We start from the raw sequence: 25,294 nt of genomic DNA on the forward strand, positions 1-25,294 counted from the left end.
ACTTCGTATGCCTGCACACTCCTTCTCTGGAATGAGCTTACTATTGCTTGAGGAGTTGAAGGTTGGCATTTTCTGGGCTTCATGGCATTTTCATGGGTTGTGGTGCTTTGCATTTTATAGGGCTTTTTTAAGATAAAATGAAACGGTAGTGGAAAAAAAATCCTTATATGATGGGTTTGAAGGGTTCCTCTGATTCTTAAATGTCATAGAGGGGGGGCACCTGGGTGGCGCAGTCGGTTAAGCGTCCGACTTCAGCCAGGTCACGATCTCGCGGTCCGTGAGTTCGAGCCCTGCGTCGGGCTCTGGGCTGATGGCTCGGAGCCTGGAGCCTGTTTCCGATTCTGTGTCTCCCTCTCTCTCTGCCCCTCCCCCGTTCATGCTCTGTCTCTCTCTGTCCCAAAAAAATAAATAAACGTTAAAAAAAAAAATTTAAAAAAAATGTCATAGAGGGAAGAGAAGGGAGGTAAACAGGAAGAGGAAGGAAAGAGAGGAGAGAAAGTAGAGACAAGATAAAGGATAAAGAGAGAGGTGAGGGGGAAGTAAGCAAATATTTGACAAGTTCAAACTGATCTGTCTACTATTGTCCCACATATCTGGATGTTCCAGGGAACCATAGGAGGTTGATAATCACTGCAGTTATTTTCACTGCTAAGGGCTAAAAGATATTAAGAAGTAAATTTAGGAGAAAATTTTACTTTGGGCTTGATGTATGAACACATTGAGCAATGGCTCCAAGTAACGACAACTACAGATTCTTTTTACCCTACACTCAATAAGAACAAAGGTGAAAACCAAAGTTCTCCAAACCCCCGATGATGTGTTCTGTCTCCCCACCTCTATGGAAAGGCCCGTGGAATGAGGCCAAGGCCCAATCCCATTCTTGCCTGTAGTTTTCCCGGCCCCTTTGGTCTGGGTGGGTAACCAAGTTCAGCTCAACGGACTTTCATAAGATCCACACGCAACTGCCTTACTATTCACTGATCTGATTTCCTTCTTACCCCTTCCTTATTTCCCAATTTGACACCTGGATTTCACTATCCCTTATTTATACCTATTGGCTGGCAAAGGTTCTGACTTTTAAAATTAGAAAGCAAATATTTTAAATGAGCTAAATTTGAACCCTGAGGACTCAATTATCCTTGAATTTTTTTCATAAGTGTAAAATGCCTAAGGGCCACCACCTTCTTTTCTGCCTATTCATCCTTGCGGGGCTGGATGCAGCCCTCTGTATGGAGACAGGCAGTGGCGAAATCTGTCATCGCCCAACCCCTGCCGCTGTCCAAAGGGACCGGAAGGCCGAGGAGGGAGCTACCCCCTGCCTCCACACTACCTGACTGAAGTTTTTACACTTCTCCGCTTAGATCACACACAGCTTTACTCATCTTGGGGTTTTAGGTATGTTAGCACACGTGTGTACACGCTTGTACACATGCAGAGGCCAATCTATGGCCGCTTTACTTGGTAAGCCCTTGTGTTCATAATAATAGTAGCTAACAAGTGCTTACTGTAGTAGAAATCATTATAAGCATGTTGCATGTATTAATTGATTTAAGCCTCGTAAACAACCCCATAGGGCTTTATAGGATTGTTTATAGATGAGGTAACTGGAGTTTAGTGACGTTAAGTAAGTTACTCAGGTCACAAGGCTAAGCAGCAGAACTAGGATTTGAACCCAAGCGGTACTGGCTCTAAAACCTATGTGTTCATCCAGCACTCCACCCTTCAGATCGCCTTCGCCGTCAGAGGAAGGGCAGGTGTCTGCAGTCTCTTGCAGGGCTCTGTATATCTCGCAGCCTCACACCCAGCGATGTAGTTACACATTTCCTGACAAGCTCAGAACAAAGACCCTGAACCCTAGTAGAAAGTTATGCCTAGTAGGTATTGCTGTACTCTTCCATGGTGTGTGTGTGTGTGTGTGTGTGTGTGTGTGTGTGTGTGCACACGCGTCCGCGGCCTGGTGAGTGCAGGCTGCTGCTGAGCCACATCATCTGGGGATGCTGGGAAGGAAGAAGGTGCTGATGGCCAGAATCCCAGAGAGGAAGGGACTGGGGAACTAGAATTCCTGTTGGACTTGGGTTCATGTTCCTTGGAATCGGGGAGTTTACTCCCATCTATCCTCCTCTACACAGGCTTGGAGGCTTAACTTTCCACATGAGGCAGATGTAGGGAGGGTGGCCCCAGGACCTGTGTCAGTGTGGTCAGGTCAGAAGTGTCCCACGGATCAGGGGCAGTGTGCTTCCAACAGAACAGAGCCGTGCTTCTGGTCATCAAGAAGAGATCTGTCCCTCATCTCTAGAATCTTCCTTTTGGAAAACAGCAGTGCAAATGACCAGGTCGAAGTAAGCTAAAAAAGCTAAAGGATGGGCCCTCTCGCCCACCTCCCGCCACCACACCGAGAAAGCAATTACCGAATCGTACAGCACCACCCAGATCCAACATCATTACTCAACCCACATCACCAAGGAGACACCCATTAACCTAATCTCTGAGACGTACATTACAAAAAAAAAAAAAAAAAGATGCTGATATGATCAACGAACACAATAATTCAAAGCTGAGACGCAGACATTGCTGCTAAACAATACTCAAATTCCTCCAGCTCAGTGTTACACAAAGTGCAGTCACCTCAATGTCATATCACAAAACACCAAGTAACAAACCTCATGCCGGCTGCAGGAATGCGTCCGGCCACAATGCGTTACAACGTACACCCAACACAATTCAAACTCTGCATCCCACAGGCGCACCCACATGCAAAGGCTGAAACCATGCGGCCACCAGAGCAATAGTAAACGCGACTCAGACAGACACAGCAGTGGACCGGGAAGCACAGCACCCGGCCCTTCTGCACACCCAGCAGAAACCGGTCCCCGCCGCAGCCTCCCCAAGCTCAGCGTGCTCTTGACCCCCAAGCTCAGCGCAGCCTGCCAGAAAGCAGCAGCACCATCCGGTTTCTCCAGCAGGTGGATGTGTCCAGACCATCACCTTCAATAAGGCCTCCGGGCCCTGGTTGCTAGTAAGAGAATAAACTGTCCCCTGAGCCTGCTTCCTGAGACAGGACGAACCCCGCTCTGTCCTGGTTGGGGTTTAATAAGACTTTGCTGTTACTGAGAACGACAGAGCTCCAGGGAGGGAGGGAAAGGTGGGGGAGGCCTGGGAGGGGGCTCACCAGGCTGGGTGCGGGATTCCCCTTCCTCCACCAAGCCCTGCCTTCCGTGGCCATTCCAGAGCCGAAGCCCTCTTGCTGGGTGTTCACTCAGTATCGATTCAGTCTGCAAGCAATTTTAATATTTCTTCAGGGACTTTCCAGCAACAGCACAAGTCATTAATTCACCCTCCCAAATTGCTTATTCAATAGCAGGAACATGGCTCCTGAATAAAGTCCCAGAATTTATGTGACTCGCACGAGTCAGGAGGTCAAACAACTGTTATGGAGCGAAGTTAAAAATCCAAATAAAATATTGACACTTTTTTGGGGAGGGGGAGGGGGGGACGTAAAGGTATTTAAAATAGGTTTTTGTTGCAATGCCCCCAGGATAAAGAATGGAAGGAGACTGAAGACAAGTTGGAGTTTATAAAATCAATGGAATTTATTGCACATCTACTTGGCATTTAATAATTCTCTCATTTCCACATCCCCTGCACCCCATCCTAGCCATAGACAGAAAGATACACAGGTGTACAAGTGCACATTTATGCACATCAATACTGGTTCACGGACCAATATAAAAACACAGTTGTGATGTGAGAATCTAGACACCCTGGGAAGGGACCAGTGATAAGTGTGACTGCGGCTTACATGTTTGACAGAAATAGGCATAACTGGGGCAGAAATTCATGAAGTAGGTTTTGATAAATATATCCAGTATTATAAATCTTGGATCAATGCATCAGAGCAGACATGAATATAAAGATACACTAATCATGGAAGTAGTTTCTAGAAACATAGAAACCGAGAAACACTTCTGGATGCGGTATCGCCACGCGATCATGTACATGATTTGAAAACTCGAGAGATAGATAAAGAAATGGATGCAGAGAATTTGGAAACTCTACACCCAAACCTACCAGTGCATATAAAATACCGAAACCATAGCCACTTAACCTAAAATTGTGGTTCGTTTGTTACACGGACGTGCTGCTCATCAAATACAGGGGAGAGGTTAAGCATGTTTGGAATCACTGCTGTATGCAATTTCTGTTTATTGTCTCCACATACATTTGCTCAGTTGTCCAGATCGCAGAGGCGAGAAGACTGTAGGGGAAATTTGTTCATGCCCAAATAGTTAATAAACACAGATAGCTATTAATGTAGAAATTTCCAGGAGTGGTAAGATGGTTCAGCCTATACACACTGGAGTCCCAGGCCTGTACCCAAAGTCTGGCTCCAGTGCTGTTCAGCACGTGACCTTAGGCGAATTGCTCAGCCTCCTTGTTGTCGCGTTGGTGTAAGAGACAACATGCGTATTTGACAGAGTTGTGGTTCAGATTTGCATGAGAAAATGCGCTTGTCACAATGCCTGTCAGTTAGTGAATATGAAATAAATTTTAGTTATTTCTTTTGCCATTATTATATGCAGCTCTTCTATTCAGGGCCAGCCTCTCATAGATTCTACCATCTGTTCTTGATATGAGTTATTCTACCCAGTGATTGGCAGCGTGGGTTCTGGAGTCAAGCTCCCAGGTCTAAATCCTGGCTCTGCTACTTACCAGCTGTGTGCGCTTGGGCAAGTGACATAACTTCTCTGAGCCTCAGCTTCCACGTCTGTAGAACAGGGATAATAATCTTTGTAAGAAGCTGTAATAAATAAATTAAATAGTCCACCTAAGGTGCTTAGCACAGTGCCTGGTACATAGTGAGCATATATTAGCTCACTATATCCCTTAAGGTGTCATCCTTATTATTAATAATAACATTCAGTTGTTTTTCAGCAAATAGTTTTTTTCTTCAAAAAATTTTTAAAATTCTTCAAATAGTTTTGAAATACTGACATCATGGGGGCGCCCTGGGTGGCTCAGTCAGTTAAGCTTCAGACTTCGGCTCAGGTCATGATTTCATGGTTCATGAGTTCGAGCCCCAAGTCGGGCTCTGTGCTAACCGCTCCGAGCCTGGAGCCTGCTTCAGATTCTTTGTCTCCCCCTCTCTCTGCCCCGCCCCAACTTGCTCTCTCTCTCTCTCTCTCAAAAATAAATAAACATTGAAAAAAGCTTAAAAAAATATATGTAAATACTGACATCACGCCAGGCCCTGTTACTAGGTGCTGAAAATACAATGGTGATAAAAATGGGCATGACATCTGTCCTTGTAGAGTTCAGAGTCCAGGAGAGGACTCAGTGTGAACTGAGGAAGCAAGAAAACAAGCTTTCAGCTCTGTGCTAGACCCTGAGGGGAAGAGGGGTTCAGGGCAGAATAGATCGGAAAGCCAGGATGGAGCCAAACTGGGGAAGATTTTGAAGGCCAGGCTAAGGAATTTTGAATGAATTCCGTTGGTAACAGAACGCAGTTGTGGGGCTTAGCCACATCCCATTCTTTCAGCAGGCAGACTAATGGGTGGTTTTTGAATACTGAAGTAACTAGGTAAGAGGTAGAGGGGCTAGGGGCACAGAGGTCAGGTCCCACCTCTGCTGCCACTCAGGGCACTTCCTCCAGGCTTCCTTCCTTCCGCTCACCCAGGGAGGTGGGCATGCCAGGGAGGGACACGAAGGTTGGACGGGCAGGACTTGGTCCCAGCAGTGAGTCTACACAGCACCCCTTCCACCATCCTATCAGGATACAAGGCAGTCTTCTAGCCTCTGGACCTTCCCGAGCAGGACCGCGGGCTGGACAGCTGGTGGACCCCAGTTCCAGCCCAGAAGCCCTGACAGATGAGGGCAGGCCGGTGGCGAGAGGAGCTAGTCTGGTCACGCTCTGGGCTTGGCATGCACTGCAGACTGGTTTCCAAATGGTTAGTTAAACACATTGCCCCTTAATTTTTAAACCTATGCATATCTTGAAGTTAAATCAATCCATATGCTTACCATCCATCATATAAACCATCACTATTGCCCCCTTGGGCCAGCCCCATGGCCCATCTAGCCTGGTAAATTGTATCTGGCCTGGGCTCCCAGGGACACGTGGTGGAAGGATTATCGCCCTTAGTGCCAGTCTTAGAAGGCTAAGGTGATGCAGAATACCTAAAGAAATAATAGCTAAGGTGATATCTAAGGAACCCAGTGGGAATCTATCGTCCTGGAATGCACAAAAAACTATCTGCAAATTATTTTTATTTTTAACCTGTAGTTCAGTTTCCACAGAGGAACCGGTAGCTTCTTGAATTTTGGTTACTGGGCCAGTTAGAAGTCAGGATCAGCAGATGGAGAGAAATGTCAATTGATAGAAATGAGTAAGGAACCTTCTGAGCCACTAAGACTTTCTCTCAACCCTCTCAAGGCTCCCCTCTATAACCACAAGGATGGTTTCTTCCCCCTCTGGCTTAAACTAGTCCTCTCAAATACTATAGAGTTTAAGAGTAGTCTAGAGAATTTGCTTAAATCCAGATTTCTGGGCCCTACCACCATCAGAAACTCTAATCAGGAGGCGTGGGGTGGTCCTCAGGGATTGCATTTTAGCACGAGTCCAGGGGATTCTAAATGCAGGTCGTTCAAGGACACTGGTTTGAGGAAACTCTTCTGCAAACTTTTCATTTATTGGAGCTCAGTCGTGACTTCTGAGAAGCAACCAAAGAGGCAGAAGCTCTTGACACATGTAGGGGGACCCCTGTTAACCTCGGAAGCTGTGCATTCCAGCTCCGCCATGCTATGGCCAGAATGGAAGGTCCTGCCCATACCTTCTCCTCACCAGCGGCCGTTCTCCTGCACAGACCCTGCCTGACCTATGGTTAGTTGTCCAAACCCAAACCTGTAGGGCATGTGAGTGGGCGCGGGCAGGCAACTCTAAGCTGCACAAATTGCAGAGCTGGAACCTGGGACGACAGAGTTCACACAAAGAAAGCGCTTCCGGGCTGCCAGTGGGGAGGGAAGATTGGATGGGTGCTGTGTCCTCTGCGAGGAGGAAGTGGTAAATTTAGGGTTTTAGTTCCTGGGATGTACAGAGGGGAAATTCTAGTTCTTTACTCCCCCGGAGTGGGGGGAGGTAGGAACCATTTTTAGGAGAGGTGAAATCTTCCTGGAGAATCTGTGATCCCTAACTCGAGGTTCTGCTGTGAAAAGTCTCCAGCTGTTTGCACTGGTCCAGTTTGACTCAGGGCTGAGCCAGGGACACGTACCTGATAGAGGCTTTCTCAAGGGCCTGTGTTGAAGCGATTACGTGCAATCACTGGGCAAAATATCCTTTGCTGAAGCAAAAATCATTGTGTCCTTTGGAGTGACCCGGCCTGCCATAGCCAGGCAGCCCAAAGCTCTGGCCGGGGCCCCTCCCACCGCTCGCCTGGCTCAGTGGGCCGTGGGGTCAGCTAGTCTGAGACATTCCCTGGAGTTCCCTTGGTTTACCAAATCAGGAAAGACTTTCCCTCTGTGAAGAGTGAAGTATTTTCTGCAAAAACTGTGAAGTGAGCAGTCTACCACCCTAGGGCAATTTCAACTGATTTTTACATGTATATGGCACGTGTGTGGGGGCACCTAGGACTTCTTGCGCTAAAAAACCATTTCAGCAAACCAGTAATATGACCAGGCCTGGGGCCAGGCTGAAGGCCAGAAGGCCATTCTCCTAGGAAGTAATTCCAGTGTAGGGAAAGCAGTCTGTTCTAGGCAGCTGGACGGGACGTGGTGGGGACAGGCTTGCAGATCATGTGTATATATCACATTGTCAGCCGCTGCTTCTAGTAGGTGTTACTACTCCCGTTTTAGAGCAGGGAATACTGAAGCTCAGGGAGCCCCTTACCCTTGGTTTCTCAGAACACAACAGCAGAGACTGGAAATAGAATCCAGGAGTTTGGACTCTGGGCTTTAGGGTCTCTCTTTTCTGGAGGCAGGAGAGTTTGGTGGTTATGGGTATGGGCCCTGCATTTAGTCCACTTGAGTTCAGTCCCCAGACTTGCCACTAAGTAAACGGGTGACCTTGGGTAAATGATAATATGCCACATCTACAAAATGGGCTATTGTGAGGATTAGGTAAACTATTTGTTTGGGGCACACAGAACACTGCCTAACACATAGTAAACCCTCAATAGACAATGGCTTGCATTACTGGAGCTCCTGCTAAGGGAGCACTGCTCCTAGAAATCCTGACCGGCCCGGTCCCGGAAATGCCGCCACCTGTCTCTCCAAGGTGAGCTGTCTGAGGTCACCCCAATGCTAATAGGACCTCTTCTTGTCTCCACCTCAGGGGGAGTTTTTGCACCCCATTTATTATCATATAATACAATGCAATATAATATCATACATAACATAACATAATATGATGGGTAGGTTAACTTGGAAACCCTGAGGCGGACCGTGGATGGATGGATAGATGAATAGATACATTTGTACTAAGTATACATACATTATATCATTCTATTGATTTGTAAAAAGTTCCCGGTCTGCCTGGCTGTAATGAGATTTTTGAACTTTGCGTGGCGATCAATGAGTGGAATATTATTGGCCTGGAGAATTGATATACCTGCTCTCAGTGGCCTGTTCTGCTCCCAGGCTGCCCCGGCCCCCCAGGTGTACGATTTCAGCAGACACTTAACCTTTTTTACAGTGTCATCAGGCTAAAAGGAATCTAATAGTGACACAGGACTTGTGCTCAGCACTCTGCCACTATTGCTTTCCTGTCACAAATAATTTATAGCCTTCTATTTCCATCCCTGAGCCTGCACCCCAGCCCTGCCTCCCGCTTTCCCCCAGCTCCCGGGAATCAATAAACTCACACAGCCACAGTGGGACTACAGGGTGCCCAGAGACAGACAGACGGACAAAGAGAAGGGAGAGCGACAGAGGGGCAGAGAAAGACAGAGAACGAAACGCAGAGGCAGGAATGCGAGGTGGAGGAAGAAGTGAGAGAGGGAAGATAGCCAGCGGAGGGGTAAGAGTGTCCCCGGCGCTTTCTTGGAATGTTGAGAGCTCCTCGGTTTCTTCATGAGTTTAACAAACTGTTAACGGGAGTCTCATTACATGCTCTCCTTCTAACTCACAGAGCTGATGAAACTGTCTTGATCTCCAGCTCGGTGGGAGGTGGAGGCTTCCTGGGAATTTAACCAAAGAAAGAGTGGCTTCACCCCCCCCCCTTGTCGTCTATACCCCGAAGCGCCACCACAGCTCCCTGGCATCTACCGGGTCCCGAAGAAGCTACTGCTCATACTGTCTGTGGACCCTTCCTGGGGCTCCCAGGCAGAGGACCCTAATGTATCTTCCTGAGAGTGTCTCTGATTCACCTCTTTTTGGGTCAGGCTGTGACACCTGCCACTGGTGTTTCCTGTCTTCTCAGTGCCCTTTCCAGGGCCGCCATAGCAGCTACACTGGCCAGGCTGGACCGTGCTGGGCTGAGAGGCCTCCTGCCCGTACCTGGCTCAGTCCCTAAAGAGAAAGCAGCCAGTCCTGGCGGTCACTCATAGGAGTAATGCTACTACTAGTCGTGATTATTGTTATTAGCAACATTAGCATGTATTGAGCCCAGCATCACACAAATCATCTTACATGCGTTATCCTGTTTAATCCTCACCACAATCCTAGGAGGTGGGTAGTATTATTATCTTATTTTACAGATGAGGGAGTAAGAGACTGCCAAGGGTTTCACAGGCAGTTAAGTAACAGAGCCGAGCCTGACCCAGAGCCCAGAGCCCATCCCCTTCTTCCCTTTGCCCTAGTCGCACCCTTGCTAAGTGCCTAAAGTCCCCGTGCTGGGCTCAGGCAAAGCCAGAAAGGTGGAGGAGGAAGGGCATCCCTGTGAAGGAGAACATGCTAGAAAGGGAAGTGATGAGCAGGCGTCCTGACGTGTTCCCATGGCAACAGGAAACAGCGCTTCTCGGCTCCCCTGAGTAGAGCTATGGCCTCCAGCACCCCCACTGCACCCTCCGAAGACCCATACCTGCAGACTTGACTTGAAGGCCAAGCCTGCCCGGGGCCACGGAGGCCAGGATGTGTCTGGCTGTCTCGCCGTGCCAAGAATGAAAAAGATCGGAAGAGAAGGAAGATCAACAGGGGGAAACAGTGCCAGACAATCACCCAAAGCAGTGCTTTACTTTATCCTTTTAAGCTGTGGTGATATTCCCACGAGTTGTTGGGTTGTATACAGGATGCAGGGGGGCAATGGATGACTACCAGGGACCCGCGATCTCAGTTCTTAAATTTCCCGAGAGCAGCTCTGGGGACTAGCAAGTGCCCACTGCCTGGGGGGCACGGATGGACGCCAGGAGCATTAGTAACTCACGGCAGGCATCCCGCCCAGCTCCTGTCCCATGCACCACCAAGCCCCCGTGAGGGAGTAGTGATTTTCTATCACTTGCTGCCTCAGCTGAATCTGCACTGGTGCCTCAGGGGTCAGAGGCTCTGGGTAACAAAGACAGAGACCCCACAAGGCCATCTCGTTACCTGTCTCAACCAGCCCCAGCCCTGGGGCTCCCTTAGTCCAGGGCTCATCAGCCTGCAAGCCAGAACCACCCACAGCAGGACCAGTGAGATCCCAGAAGCTTTTGCTGCAGTGAATTAGGAGCGGCTGCTCTGAGCTGTATACACAGCCTCCTTCTAGACTTTTCCGGTCCACCCGCCTACATCGCCCTTAGCCACTGTCCCATCTTTCCCATTGTGATCACGCTCCAAACATTCCCCCAACTCTTGGGAGATGACCTTCCCTTCTGCTTCGCTGAGAGATAAAAACTGTAAAAGCTCCTTCTCGAAGCTTTTGGCCACCTCAAAATGCACCATCTCTCACCAACTCCCCCTGGCACCTCTCCTTGTTCTGTCTCGCTTTCTCCATCATCCACATTCTGTCAGGCAACTTCAGGCCCTCCCTCTTCTCTGGTTCTCCCTCCTCAGCCTGCAAGTGTACCCAAGTCTTTCCTCCCCCACCCAGCCTTCCCTCCACTCAGCTGTCAGTCCCATCCACCGGCTTCCACATTTTTCTCTCTTCCTTTCTACGAACTCCCGAAGGCAGGAATCTACTTTCACTGACTCCCTCTCCTCCTATTCAATCCCTAACCTTTCTGTCTGGCTCCTGCTCCAGTTGTTTGTTGAGACCTCTGTCCCCCAAATCCCCAAACCTGTGCCTCTTCTTATTCCCAGTTCCCTCCAACCTTTGCATTGTCACCGATGCCGCGAATTATCTTCTCCTTCCGGAAACGTTTTTCTCCGTCGACTTAGGTGAAACTGCCCAATCCTTGCTCTGCCATTTCCAGTGTAACCAATTCTGACCCCTCTGCAAGGTCAGGTTCTTTCCCCCAGCCTGTGAAAGTCAGTGCCCTCCAACATCCACTCCTTCGGCCTCTTGTCCCTATCAACGCTCTTTTTCCTTGATGGTTTCTTAAATCCACATGTGCTGTGCCAGCTGGACACCCCCCTCCCACCTCAAACACTGCGTGTCTGAGACAAAACCCGCCACCTCCCTGCGTCCCTCCTCCTGACAGTGGTACGAACCACCAGCCTTCCAGGTACACAGAATTAGGTTCTTAGAGCCATGCTGGACTCCTGTTAGGTGCCCAGTCGGCCATTCTGCCTTCATGACGTCTTACAGACTCTTTCTTTTCTTTCCTGTGACCTTGCGCCTGTATATTGCTTTACCAGGATCTGTCTGCAAGAGTCCCCTCTGGTTTAGAAATCACTCATGGCTTGAGATTCTCTAAACCTGCTTGCTGTATGTTGGGAGAAGTATGACAAAGTACCAGAAAAAGCCCACGTCCTAGAGACTGAGTTCTGACTCTGCCCTGGCAGTGTGATTTTGACTAAGCTACTTAACCTCTGTGAGCTTTGGTTTTCCATCTGAAAAACGAGGATAATAGTATCTACTTTGGAGGCTGTTGGGAGAATGAACAGTAGCATATGTAAGTAATGTAAATTGCATATAGTGTTGGCGCATGATAGATGACCAGCAAATGGAAAAATCACGATCATCGTCGTCACTTCCAAGGTTTCAGCCTTATTTCCTCTTGCTTCCTCCTGTACCTCCACTGCTCCTGGCTGGCTGGTCTGGGCTTTACCCCTAAAGCTCATTCGGCTCCCATGCTTCGCTTCTGTCTTCCTCCAGTACCTACTTTTAATGGTCCCTACCCATCCCCTCTGCCACGGCTTCTCTGTTCACCTTAGAACCATGTTATTTTTGGGGCGCCTGGGTGGCGCAGTCGGTTAAGCGTCCGACTTCAGCCAGGTCACGATCTCGCGGTCCGTGAGTTCGAGCCCCGCGTCGGGCTCTGGGCTGATGGCTCGGAGCCTGGAGCCTGTTTCCGATTCTGTGTCTCCCTCTCTCTCTGCCCCTCCCCCGTTCATGCTCTGTCTCTCTCTGTCCCAAAAATAAATAAACGTTGAAAAAAAAAATTTAAAAAAAAAAAAAAAAAAAAAAAAAAAAGAACCATGTTATTTTTTTCACTGCAGAGGAGACCTTAGAGATCCTGTAGTCGTCCAACCTTTTTTTACTTTACAACTGAAAAGTAAAGGTCCAGAAACGTAGAGTGATGTACCTCTGAGGCCCAGAGAAGTAGAATGATGAGCCCAAAGCTATGGTGGCCGATTAATGGCAGGGTCAGAAGCAGGACTCAGGGTCCCGGCCATGCATCCCGGTGCCCTTATCACTCTCCTCCGTGCCTTGGGCCCCTTCATCTGTTCAGCCCTGTGCTGCTTTGAAGGTCTACATGAAGCTCTGCCTCCTCAGTGACTTCTTTCCCAGTCCCCACCTGCAAGGTGGCTGGATTCCTCCCTTGCCTCCCTCTAGTGCTTACGGCCTGGCCCCTCGGGGCTCCTTTGCGTTCTTTGGGTGTGTGTCCTCCCTCCCCAACTTCATCTCCAGCACTGTGAGGCAGGTGCCTTACCTCTATTGCCTGTGGGTGCTCGGTTAAACCTGGTTACAGTGGAGTCTGCTCATGGTTTGTGACTCACCTGGTCAGTGTGGGTGAACTTGACTCACACGCCACTCTGCAGGGAGGAGCAATGCCATTGGAGAAATTGCCTCAAGGGTTCCTATTTTGACTAGCGGATGGAGGAGAGCATTCCTTGGTCTTGGCCCCAGCATTGGTCTCTTGCACGTCTGAGCCCCGGGCTTCTCAGACCACTGACAAGCAGGCCTATCCCCAGTCCTGGGACATTTGATCCAGCCCTCTACCCCTAAAGTGCACAGGGTGGGTGCGAGGCTTTTCAACTAGGCTGGAAAAGAAGCTGTGGTCCAAGTAAGACCCCAGAAAAGCAGGCCATTGGGGCAGCAAGCTGGGCAGAGATAGGACAGTAAGTGGGCTCAGGAAGGAGTTGTTCAGGGCTTGACATCTGGCAAAGGGACCATGTGCTATGCTGGATTCCCTGGGACAAAAAGGGTCATCTGTGACCCAGCCCTTTCCGGGCTATTTCTTTTTAGCCCAAGAAATAGGAAAATCTCACTTTCCACCCCCCCCCCCCAACTCTAGAAGACTGATACAGTCCCAATAGGAAAAGCAGCTCCAAAACGATCTCTAGACAAGGGAGTCTTGTTCCCAGGAGGAGGTTTGCGTGTGGTTGAGGAGGGAAGGGGGGACAGCAAGCCATCAGGGCAGCCCCCACCCCCAGAAAGGGGAAGGATGCTGTGCTCCACTCACTCTGCTGCCCCAATCCTTGCTACCAAAAATCAAGCTGCAATTCAGATGATGCACACCGCAGGAGAGAATACAGACTCCCTCTGTCCAGCTGCACTAGGTTGGGTCTGCAGAGCCAGTGGGAGGGAAAGTGCGTGCCTCGCAGCAGTCAGTGAGGGCAGGGGTGCAGGGAACAGATACATGAGGAAGGAGCTGGGGAGCTTGGGCGAGCCCCTCTGGGCTGGGCTGGAGCTGGTGCAGGCAGGAGAAGGCACGTGATGTGTGATGCTGTCGTGATGCTGTTGCAGGATCATCAGGACCAAAGTTCAGCAGCCTTTCCACCCAACGCCGGATGGGGCTGGGACGGGAGTGACTGCCCCTGGCCACACCATTGGTAAGAGGGCTCAGGGAAGGGAGGAAGCGGGGGCCCACCCAGGAGAGCCAGGACGCCACCCCCATTCCCTTCAAAATGGCATGCCTGCTGAGGCCCCAGGACCCCTTCCCCAGCCCACGCTCTCCCTGAGCTCCTAGAGGTGGGGATCTCCCCAGGAGACTAGCTCACCAGGACTGTTTTTGCTTCTTGCGCACAACACCTTGTACCTGCCTTGTCTGTCTTTCTGTCTCTGTCTCCTTCTAAATCAAGCTTTTCCTTTGGCTTTTCTTCTCTCCCTGCCTTCCCCTTCCTCATCTTTTGTTTTTATCTGATTCTGTCTCCACTTGCCCCTTTTTCTTTCCTATCTACCCTCTTACTGCCTTTTTGAAATTTTTTAAATTCTTTCTCTCTTCTCCCCTCCTCTCCCTTCTCTCTCTCCTTTCCTCTCTCTGCCTCTCCCTTTCTCTTTTCTCCTCTCTGTATGTGTGGCTCTGGATCTGTTCGCATCTCTCTGCTTCGCTCTTCACAGCTTCTCTCCTCTTAGCCTGTCTCTTCTTGATCTGGCTCTCCTTCCTCCCCTCTGTAACTCTCTGCTGCTCCAGCCTCCTTGTTTACTGATCCTTGGCCATGGCCTCTCAGAGACACAACCCAGGCCTACCAGAGCACCAGATAAAACCCCCTCCCATATTGTCTTCCCTTTGACCCAAGGGTGCTTGGTGGTGCTGCAGCCATAGATGAAGCCTGGAGTTTAAGGGGCTGAAATGTGATTATACTTTTGTTGCTGCCCCTCTTGGAAGCTGTCCCCTTATCTCTTGACCAGCAGGAAGTAGAATGGCTGGTCCCAGGCCTCCTGAAGTTGGCAGGAGCCGCTGTTCATGAGGCCGTGTCACGACGTGCGCCGGGAGGGAGGATCGGGCCGGGCTGTACCTGAGCAGAGTGAATGGTTTCACTAGTCTGTGCCCTGAGGGAGAAATTGGGAACTTCCCAAGTGATTTCAAGACCAGAAGCAACTGGGAGAGAGGAGCTGTGCCCTCCTGGGGAATATCGTGGCCATTCTTGTGTCTCCTAGAGAGAGACAGATCTCAGAAAGCCACGGCGGCGTCTGAAAGGAGATACGTAAAGGCCAGCCCAGGAGACCAGAGGCAGCGAGCTGGGGTTTGTTTAGAGGGCGGAGGAGAACATGGGCTCGCCATCCCTCTTAATCCTCTGCTTCTCTCTGCCCCCAGCCTCGGGGCTTTGGTCTGTGATCACAACTGTTATCCTGATGGCATTTCCTCCTTACTCTCGTCCAGTTCCCAGTACGGCCTCCCCTCCTGTTTCCAGCGCTTCCAATGATCCAGTGGGATCCTACTCTATCAATGGGATCCTGGGGATCCCTCGCTCCAATGGTGAGAAGAGGAAACGTGATGAAGGTAGGGAGGAGGGAAGAGGCTTGGCTTCCCTGTGCATGCTTTGTCCTTGGACTCAGGGCTCCGGTTTCGGCCCGGCCTCGCAGCTGCTCTGCTGGGAGATCAGTTTTAGTAGCAAAGCCCAGGTCCCCCCACTGCCCTGCTGGCTCCTGGAGAGGGAGGCAGGCTGCTGGTGGGGCCATCAGCTTCACCATCTGCTCAGCAGTCTTGGTGGCCTCACCTTCCACCGGGACTGCCCCTAATATCCCAGTGGGGTGCCAGGGGAGAAGCACAAACCAGGTACCTTGGGAGGGTTCAGGAAGTTGGGGGGCAGCTGGTCTTTGACCCAAGGATGAGGGGCCGATCTGCCTTATTCTTACCTGATCCAACCCCTCAAAAGATGGGGGCGTGATGTCACGTGCAGCTGACCCCAGTGTCCTTTCTCTGTGACACGTGGATTCTGCCCCCCATTGAGCTGGACACGGGCCCTCTGTACTCTTCTTCCCTATGGGAGGAGACACCACTCAGGCTCCTCTCTGTCCCTTCCCTTCCGTTCCCTATAATGTCTCAAGTGCAGCCAGCTGGTAGGCAGGGAGTTCAGGCGAGGGAGGAATGAAGAGGAGGAAGAGAGGGGAAAGGATACAGGAAGAGGGAGTGGTGGCCATGGGCCTGGGAGAAGGTGTTTTACAAATGTTGGGATGTGAGGGGTCCCTTGGTGACCATCTGGTGCTCTTCTCATGCATGAGCCCAGGGCGCAGGGCTGACCAGCCCAGACAAACGGAGACACCAGTGTCTCAAGCCTGCTTCCTGCCCCAGTCTCATGGTCCCTGCTGGGGAAGCAGTAACCTTCTGGTCTAGGGAGGTCTAGAGAATCTCCCGTGAAATAGAATCCTCTAGAGATGAGCATACAGGGGGACTGCATACCCCTTTAGCCTGGACAGTCCCAATTTATGCCCTTTGTCTCTGCATCTTGGCCAGTCAGCATCTCCTTTTTCTCTCAAAAATGTCCTGTTTGGGCAATAAATCATGTGGCCATCCCAAGCATAGACAAGCCCTTGATTGGGGCGGCTTTAGAGGGTAAGGAACAGAGAAAAGGAACAAAACTGAGCTTCCCTGGGCCCAGGCTGAGGGGAAAGAGAGTGTGAAAGCCCTGGCCTCCAGCGGAAGGGACAGGACAGGCCTAGGTCTGGCAAGACAGTGATGACCTGGTGCTGGCCTCCTTCCAGAAGCCCTAATGGCCTCGTTTCACAGGGAAACAGCTTGTCTGGCTCTATTTCTCCTTCTTCCAAAATATCCAAACCCATTTGGCTGCCACGGCCTTTGCCACTCACTAAATTTCATTGTGGTTGTTTTGGCGGCCACCCTCGATGGGCAGGGGGAGGCCTCGCGAAAGGCCCTAAGTCCTAATTCTCCCTGGGGGCTGACCATACTCCAGCCTTAGCCAGGTGCCCTGGCACCCCGAGTGGTTGGGAAGATTCTGCCTCAGGCCCCAAGGGTTTCTCCTTTAACCACTGGCCCCTGCATTTTTTAGAGTGTGAGATGTCCAGCAGGCAGGGCGGGGGGAGGCCACAGGACCCCCTGTGTGCTCTCCCCTGTTGGTTCCCAGTTGGGGCCAAGCATGCCCTCTGCTTCCCGGGCTCCCGTGGGCCATGAGAGGAGGCCAAGAGTAGGGAGGCACTGGCATGAGGCTGTGGCCACCCAGGGTCAGGCCCCACTGGCCCAGAACAGACTGCTCTCCTCCCTGCAATTGATTACATTCATTGTTTCAAGTCAATTCAATTCAGTGAACCTTTTCCTGTGCATCAGCTGCAAGAAAGGCTTGGTGCTACAGGATCCCAAAGCAGAACAAGATATGATTCTTGTCCTTAAGGAGCTTCCAGTCTAGTGGGGCGTGTAAAACACGTGACCCCAGAAAGCAGAAAGCTCCATCAGATATCTGTGTCGTGATGGGAGGCCTGGGCCGCAGGCCATGGGAACTCAGAGTCAGGAGGGAGTAACCTGGCAGAAAGGGCCGCATTTTGAGGAGGAACCTGAACGATGGGTGAGGGGCATGTGCAGGGACGATGCAGGGTGAAGTTCGGTCTGGTGGGGGAGCCTTAGGACCAGAGGGTGCTGTGGCGGGAAGGTGCAGATGTGCTCTGGCAGAGTTGCAAGGGCGCTAGGGAAGGGCTGGGAGGGAAGCTCGGTAGATGGGTTAGGGCCACAGGGGACTAGGCCAAGACCGGACCAATTCTAAGGAGTCTAGACTTTTTTCTGCAAGCATGAGTAGCCACTGAAAGTGTCTGAGCAGGAAGAGAGGAGAGCAGGGCCGGGTTTGGGAAGACCATCCTCCAGCAGAGTGACCGTGATGGCAGTGGGGAGACATCTCAGGAAGCAGTCAGTATCTCCTAGGTGAAGGACAATGAGGACTCTTAGGTGTCTCTTCCTGCTTAAACACTTCTCTCCTGGGCCTAGCCAGGGTACAAGAGTATCAGAGGCCCTATTTCTTTTTTTTTTTGGGGGGGGGGGGGCGACGGTTCTCTGGCCTTGACTCCCGCTTCTCTTGACTAACCCCAAACCAGATGGAGCTGCCCTTTCCCTGGTGGAGGCCAGCACCTTTGAGGGAGGCTGGGTCTCCCTGACCTTCCCCCACCCACCCCCCCAGGCCACGGTGCCCACTTGACCTGTCAGATCCAGGTGGAAGGGAGAAGAAGGAAAGGAGAGAGCGAAGGCAGACCTTTCGCAGCCCTGCCCCCTCCCCCACCCTGGGTGCCTCCAAGCAGCCAGGCCCAGTTTGCATTAGGGAGCAGCTCAGATGATTAAGAATAGGAGAGATAATTATGTGTCAAGATGATGTAGCCCAAGTCTGCAGTCAGGCCAAGGTAGCACAGCAGCTGGCAGGCCAGTAGCAGGAGGCAGCCTCAGGCGTGGGCTGCAGACACCCAGGTATGTCCTTCAGCTACTGGGCCAGCACCGAGGGCTAAGAGAAAACCGACTTGGGGCACTGAGGGGTGTTGGGATGAGAACGGGGATCCATGTCAAGGGACTAGACCTTGGGGGAGTGGAGGGGCATATCTTCCTCCCGGAGGACCCCACTCTCCCTGCCAGGCTGGCTCTCCTTGGGCCCCACACACTGTGGCATCTTTCTAGAAGTGCCATATCCCGAGGGCAAGCCGTGAGCCTGTCTGTCCTCAAGGAAACCACTCCCGCTCCCGCCTCTGGGTACGGTCCGGCCTATTCTTCAGCTCTAACAATGTCACGGTGGTGGGCATTAGCGAGGACAATCACTGCGGCGTGTGCTGGCATTATTGGAGACAATCTCAGCAGTAGTTATTGGTGTTCACAGTGATAATACCCAGAGCGTTATTGGCATTGGCACTCGGAATATGGACAGCGTTATTAGTATCTGCAGCAATCATATCTGTGGGGATATTAGTAAAGGGCCGATCAGCTGTGACTCTGGGGAGAAAGGAAACCCACAGTGGCTGTCAGCCTGCTTGAGACGCCTTCTCACACCCTGGCCATTGGAAGTACGGAAAAATTCCGGGGCTTTCCTTTGAGAAATGTGCTAGTCAGGAAGCTTTGACACTCCCCACCTACCTGAGTCCAGGAGCCCCCAGAGTGGGACAGGTAGATGGGCCCGGGTAGATGAGGAAGCTGTGTCATGAAGTATCCAGAAGACAGGCTGTCCATCAGTCTGAGAAGGTAGATCCCCATTTAGTACCCTGCTAAAATCTCTGCCTCTTTTTGGCTACAATTCGGGGGGAGTATATTAGGGTCCTTGGGAGGGACCCTGTTTCCATGACTGTTGCATTCCCCGGTTTATGTGGCTGGAAGATACAGCCTCTCGATGTTTTCAGGCTGGGAAACCAAAGACCTTTGCCTTTACCCAGTTGCTCTCGGCCGTAGCCCAAAACATGGCTGTCCATCCGTGTTGTTGAAGCACGGAACAGTTACATAACTTGTCCAAAAGTCCAAATGAAGTCATATGGTATGAGTCTGTTGATCTGTGTGCGGGGAGGTGTGTTGGTATCATCCTTTGATGTGTGGGATTGCAGGGGGCCGTGATTTTGCATTCCATTAATTAGGTGCACAATGAATTGTGCAGTTGAGTGGAGCCAAACCGGTGCAGTTGTGCGTTTGCAGACAGGACGGGTTTGCACGGCCACTAACGGCTCAGTCCTGTCACTGCCTTTAATAGCTCCCTTCTGCTTTGGATGAAGCTATAACTGGAAAAAAGAGGCTTATTTCCTTAGTTAGTTTCCCTTCTCGAAGTCCCTGAGTGCGTTGCTCAGGTTAGACTTGGGGCAAATGAGGGGATTAGGCTGCGAACATGAGCAGCACCTGCCCTATCCAGGAGCCCCGGCCTCGGGCAAGAGGAGGCTGTAAGACCCCCAGCGAGAAGGAGGATGCCAGGGGGAGCCCAGCAGGAAGTCCCCGGAGTGGCGTGGATGGGCAGCATGGCTCGGTGGGGAGGGGTGTGGGCTCTGGAATGAGGCACACCCAGGGTTGAATCCTAGGGCCTTGCGCAAGTCACTTACCCTTCATCAGCTCGGTCTCCTCCGTAGAATGGAGATGGTAACAGCACTTATGTCACGGGACTGTAGAGCGGGCTACACAAAATCACGGAGGTAGTGCTGAGTCAACTCCATCTTGGAAGATGGGTCGTTGGGGGTCTCTGGGGGAAGACCTAAATGGCAGGTTTATGTTTTGAGGGGAAATAAAGTCATGACAGAAGGAAACATTCGGGCACAGGCTCCCTCATCTTGGTGCGGGAAAAGCTAATGCTGGGATGAGCCAACCTGGATGGGACCAGGGCAGCGGGGGAGAGATGTCAGCCTCGCCTGTGTGACTTGGGAGGACCTTTGTGTAGCTCTGCTCAGTCATTTGCTCTGTGGTTATCCAGGGGGGGCCGCATGGCATCTCGTAGCGTCCGCAGGCATTTTAGATGTGTCTCAATAAATCTAGGACCCCCTTCTTTTCTAACGTGGAGGCACCCCTCCCTCCATCCATTGCTGTGCATTTCTGCTTCCACACGTAACTTTCTTTATCTAGGGAAACATGTGTTTGTTGTTTTATGGGCCCCATGTAATTCTTACGTGGTTTATGCAAATGTGGGTGTGTTTTCTACCATGCTGAGATCTTTGGGTGAAAAGGGGTGTGGAACGCCATGCACTGGGCAGGCGTGCCATCTTCCAGGTGATGACGGAGAGATGGAGAGATGATTGGAGAGATGACCAGATGCGAGCAGGTGCGTTTCCACCAGTACTAGTGAGCGGGGAGAGCTCGAAGCTAGGCCTGAGTGTGTTAAGGGTCCACAGTACTAAGACACAGGTGTGCATACAGAGTTTTGCCCAAAGGGCCCCGTAGGCATCACCTTGCGTTCTGTTGGCAAATGGATGGGCTGTCCTGAGCCTGCCTCCAGGTTTGCTCGGGGCCGAAGGCTGGGGAGACTGAGGCTGGGAACCCTGACACCCTCAGGCTGTGTGGGAGTCGTCTCTCAGAAACCTCACAGCCCCTCCCTTGAAGAGGAGCCTGGTCTCCCAGTCTCAGGGTCTCGGTCTTCTACCTGCCTGTCTTTCGGGATCTCTCAGTGTCTGTCTGTCTCTTATTTGCTCTAGTCGAGGTATACACTGATCCTGCCCACATTAGAGGAGGTGGAGGTTTGCATCTGGTCTGGACTTTAAGAGGTATGGGGGCCAGAGGGAACCTGGTGTGGGGGTCAGGGGAAAGAGCCGGGGGGGTGGCGGTTAGAGACTATTCAGAGAGTGGGCTCCTGAGAGCCAAGGAGCAGAGAAGGAGGAGGTGGGTCAGGCTTCCACTGGGAAACCAAGAGGCTAACAGAGTCTCGGGGCCTGGATCACTTCCGCCATGGGCCACCGCTGGGTTCGGGGGCGGAGGCCCCGGTGGCCTGGAGGGTCAGGCGCTCAGTGGATGGGGGGTACTTTTCCCAGCCCTTGGAAAAACAAAGAGCGGATCGGGTAGTAAAACAAAAGCAAAGGAGACCTGGAAGCACCTGACAGCCCTAATTCATCACGGCCCAAGTTTTTTCCTGTGTTCCCATTATATTTGTTTGTAAAAGTGGAAATCAATTTTGAAGGTAATTTTCTGGAAAGAATGGAAGGGAGGTGGGAGGGCCGGATAAGGCAGAGATGGTAAAAGGAAAAATTTAGGCCAGGCACAGCCCAGGGGCAGCTCTTGGCAAGGTGAAAGAAAATTGCATATTCAATCTCCATCCATGAATCTCCCTCACTGCTGCCCGCCTCCTGCTTGAAAACAATGAAGGCTTTTTCCCAACGCTGGGCAGGGCCTCGGTATCAGCCCCACTTTAACTTCAGGGTCATTAATTCCCTGATTATTGAAGGAGAAGAGAGGGTTGCAGCACCTTCAATTCCAAAGGCACACCCCCCCCCCTCCATGTATCAAGCCCGGGCTGGGGTGGGGCGGGGGGCAGCCCGGGTGAGGTGAGGTGGTGTTGCAGAAGACCAGAGGGGTGGGGAGGGAGGAAGTGGGGAGCCAACTGGACTGGGGGGAAGGAAGCCAGGAGGAGGGTGGAAGAAGGCAGTCATTACTGCATACCTCTGTTGTGTTGTTATTGCAAATTAAAAGTAGCATGTTCCACTCCACAGCTATCTTTGGGGAGGGAGGGGCACCGAGGGAGGTGGGGGATCTTATCATTGCTTCTTCAGCAGACCAGCCGTGGTGTCACCGTGTGAGGTGACATTTGAATTTACAATTCCGCTGAGAAAAGCCATTAATTCACAAATTAACATTTCTCCCTCTCCCTCTCTCTTTAACACTCTCTCCCTCTCTCACATGGATGTGCAAGCAATTGAAAAGACAAAGGAAATAGCCTTAAGGAAGAGACTTTACTGCTAGTCTGTCTGTGCCGAGATTGCTCCCCCTGCTTCCAGATAGATAAACCAATTACCTGAGCAGCCCTGCTCCTGGCCGCCCGCGATCGCCTCCTTTTGTGGGCTGCCTCCACGGCTGGATCACACTCGGTGTATCTCATTAATGTAAACCAGGCATGCCCTGGCCACCGGTCTCTCTTCCCCACTCTTTCTGGAGGGGCAGCGGGAGGAGCCGGTGTCAGAAAAGGCAGACGAGGAGGACCCCGGGGAAGAGGAGAGGCTGCACTGCCCGGCTGCCAGGCCCTGGGACTTGGGGTGCGCCCACAGTCCCGGAGGAGGTGATGGGGGAAGCCTGCAGGTGAGCATTCCTTGGTAGGCTGGCGTGGGCGGACGCTTAGAGGCAGAGGCAGGGGCCAGAGCCTGACTCGCCCAGGCCCGCAGGGCCATTTTCTGTGGCCCTTTGGTCCAGATGCAGAGGACTGGCAGAAGCAGAGAGGGACCCACGCACTCCTTGCACGGGAAGAGCTTAGGGAAGTTTTGTTGAGTATACACCATGTCAGCGGGCCAGGAGTCGGCCCGAAGGAGCTGATAGGGGTGCCGAGGAGGGTCTAGAAGACTCCTCGAGGCTGTACCTTGTTGCAGATTCCTTAACCTAAACCCAGGACTGGGGCACAGTTATGTCTGTTTGCCACCTAACCCTTACACCTGTACCGAGCCGTCTGCTTCCCTTCTCAGAGAACACTCACCCAGCAGGGTGGCCTGGGTGGCAGCGTGCTCTCAGAACTCTGGCGTGAGTTTACATCGCGGGCAACGGAATCACAGAACCTCTTTTGGCTTTTACTCTCCTCCAGGCCCTGGCCAGGGACTGTAAGAAAACATTATATTGGCAGAGGGAAGCTGAGCAGAGTTTGAGGTTCTCAGAGGAGACGAGGACGTACTCTGTGGATTATTGCTGGGATTATATGATTCCACACGCACGATAGTACTTAGCCCGGGTCACGGATTCTGCGCCTCATGAGGCAGGTCCTATGAGAGTCCAGAAACCAAATGCACATGAAGGTAGTCATTTGTCTAGACAAGCGCCCGAGTTTAACTGCATCAACACAACTCAACCTATGTTCATTTTCCAACAAAGATTCAAAACCTGGCTACTGTCCACGCCAGTCCAAGAAAGAGCTAAGCTTCAAAGGTCAGCATTCACTAAGCCACCAAAAAAACAACAACAAAAAAAATCCACTCATGAACACACGTTCATTGTTATGATTATATCTTCCTAGTAACCTGGGAAATTAGACCGTTCATACCTGAGGGGGGAGTTTTCCTATCTTAGTTGGATCACATATTTTAGCCAAACTTTCTGGGTAATGTTGGCCATGAGCCTGTTGAACACCGACCATGTCGTTATACAGAGGTAGGGGTAGGTCATGCTGGTATTTTCTTAAGACCTTTTTCCTTGTCATCTGTGCTTACGTGGACTTACGTGTGTCTGTGGGGAAGCCCTAGGACTTAGCCATGGCAGTGGACATAGGCATGTGCAGTGGACATAGGTGTCTGAATTGCTACATAAGTCTCTGCGTTTACACCAGAGACTGGCAGCCAAATCATTAACCAGCGCAGTCTCCCGGCCAGTTCATGCTGCTGTGGATAAAGAGTTCCGTTTGGTTGTTTGAGGAAGTATGTTGAGGTTTAGCACGAAAGAGAATTTTTTTCATAAGATGCCAAAAGGTCGGAATAGGTAGGTGGACTCTTCCCCTACCCCCACCCCCCAGGAGAGAAGGTACAGATTTGCAGTCGGGGGCCCTGTATGTGTCCCTCCGCCACTGGAACTTGTGCTGGGGGAATCACAGCATCGCAACTTTTCCGACAAGGGCCGCCTCCTGCCCCCACCCCTGCGTCTGTGCACTCCTGCGCACCGCGCACGCGCGCCCGTTTTGTCAGACTAGGTCTTCGCCTCCGAGTCTTCCACTCGGTGACTACCTTCCAGCCCTGCCGGTAGGCATCGTTCTCCTTCCTCCACCGGCAAGGGCACCAAGCGAGAAATCCGCTGCCTCAGCTCTGCCCTTCTCCCCCAAGTGCAGGCTAGGGATGCAGGAGGGAGGAGCCGGGCCCTGCTGCTCTCGGGCTCACCTTCCCAGGCGCCTCCTCCTCTGCAGGCCGGGGAGGGGGCAGCTGGGAAGCGCAGGGGCATGGGGGACACTTCAGAGAAAGGGTCCGGAAGGCAGGTAGGCTGGGGAGACCCCGAGTGCTGCTGCCGGAGGGGTGGATCCGAGCAGCCTCCGGACCTTGGCTGGCTGCCCGCGGAGGAGCCCTGAGCTCAGGGCGGGACCCCTTCCCTGCCTGCCATCGCCAGGGCCATGGTGGCCACAGGACTCTCCCGGACCCTCCCCATTCTGCCCTGTGTGTGTGTGTGTGGGGGGGGGGTGAAAAGGCAAGGAGGCTTGGGGGAGGGCCGGACCTGGCTCTGGGGCTGGGAGACAGATCACGAGCCTCAGAGCCGAGTTGCAGCAGCGCCAGTAATTCAAACCATCCTGACCCTTCGGTGAACCCGAACCTGCTGACCTTGACAACACCAGACAAGGGAGGCCTCACAAACCTCAACCTGCACGAAGGCCTCGCCTTCTCTCCCTCCCGTACTTGGAGCCCTGTGGCCCAGCCTCCAGGTGGCTCCTAATTTGGCTGTCCCCACCAAATGTCAGCATCTCTGCCTCCCTGAAGTACCCGCCCGCCTGCCTGCCTCAAAGCACCCTCTGTGCTTGGCTCCACTGGAGACAGTACATGGGCATCTCACGGGGTGGGGTGGGGGGGCTGCAGGGCCAGGTCCAGGAATTCTCCTTTAAATAGGGCTTTTTAAAAAAGGTTTATTTATTTTTGAGAGAGAGTGAGAGAGAGACACAGAGAACACAAGCAGGGGAGCGGCAGAGAGAGAGGGAGAGAGAGAATCCCAAGCAGGCTCCCAGCTGTTAGCGCAGAGCCCAACTCGGGGCTCGATCCCAGGAACGCAAGATCATGACCTGAGCGGAAATCGAGAGCCGA

The 25,294-nt window shown here is 51.9% G+C and overlaps 1 protein-coding gene across 7 annotated transcripts in view; it reads left to right on the plus strand.

The window, feature by feature from the left end:
• The window catches only part of PAX2 (paired box 2), an 88,520-nt gene that overhangs the window by 28,322 nt on the left and 34,904 nt on the right, over positions 1–25,294 (plus strand). For 4 of the 7 annotated variants that reach the window (XM_086680653.1, XM_086680654.1, XM_086680655.1 and 1 more), the window contains exons 5-7: positions 13,976–14,061; positions 15,333–15,452; positions 21,029–21,097. In XM_086680653.1, coding sequence (XP_086536779.1) covers positions 13,976–14,061; positions 15,333–15,452; positions 21,029–21,097 — 275 coding nt within the window. The remainder of the gene's footprint in view (positions 1–13,975; positions 14,062–15,332; positions 15,453–21,028; positions 21,098–25,294) is intronic. The other 3 variants (XM_086680657.1, XM_086680658.1, XM_086680659.1) reach the window with 1 other exon arrangement.

The sequence above is a fragment of the Puma concolor genome, chromosome D2 (assembly GCF_028749965.1).
Source record: "Puma concolor isolate L17-30 chromosome D2, mPumCon1.1.hap2, whole genome shotgun sequence".
NCBI lineage: Eukaryota > Metazoa > Chordata > Mammalia > Carnivora > Felidae > Puma > Puma concolor.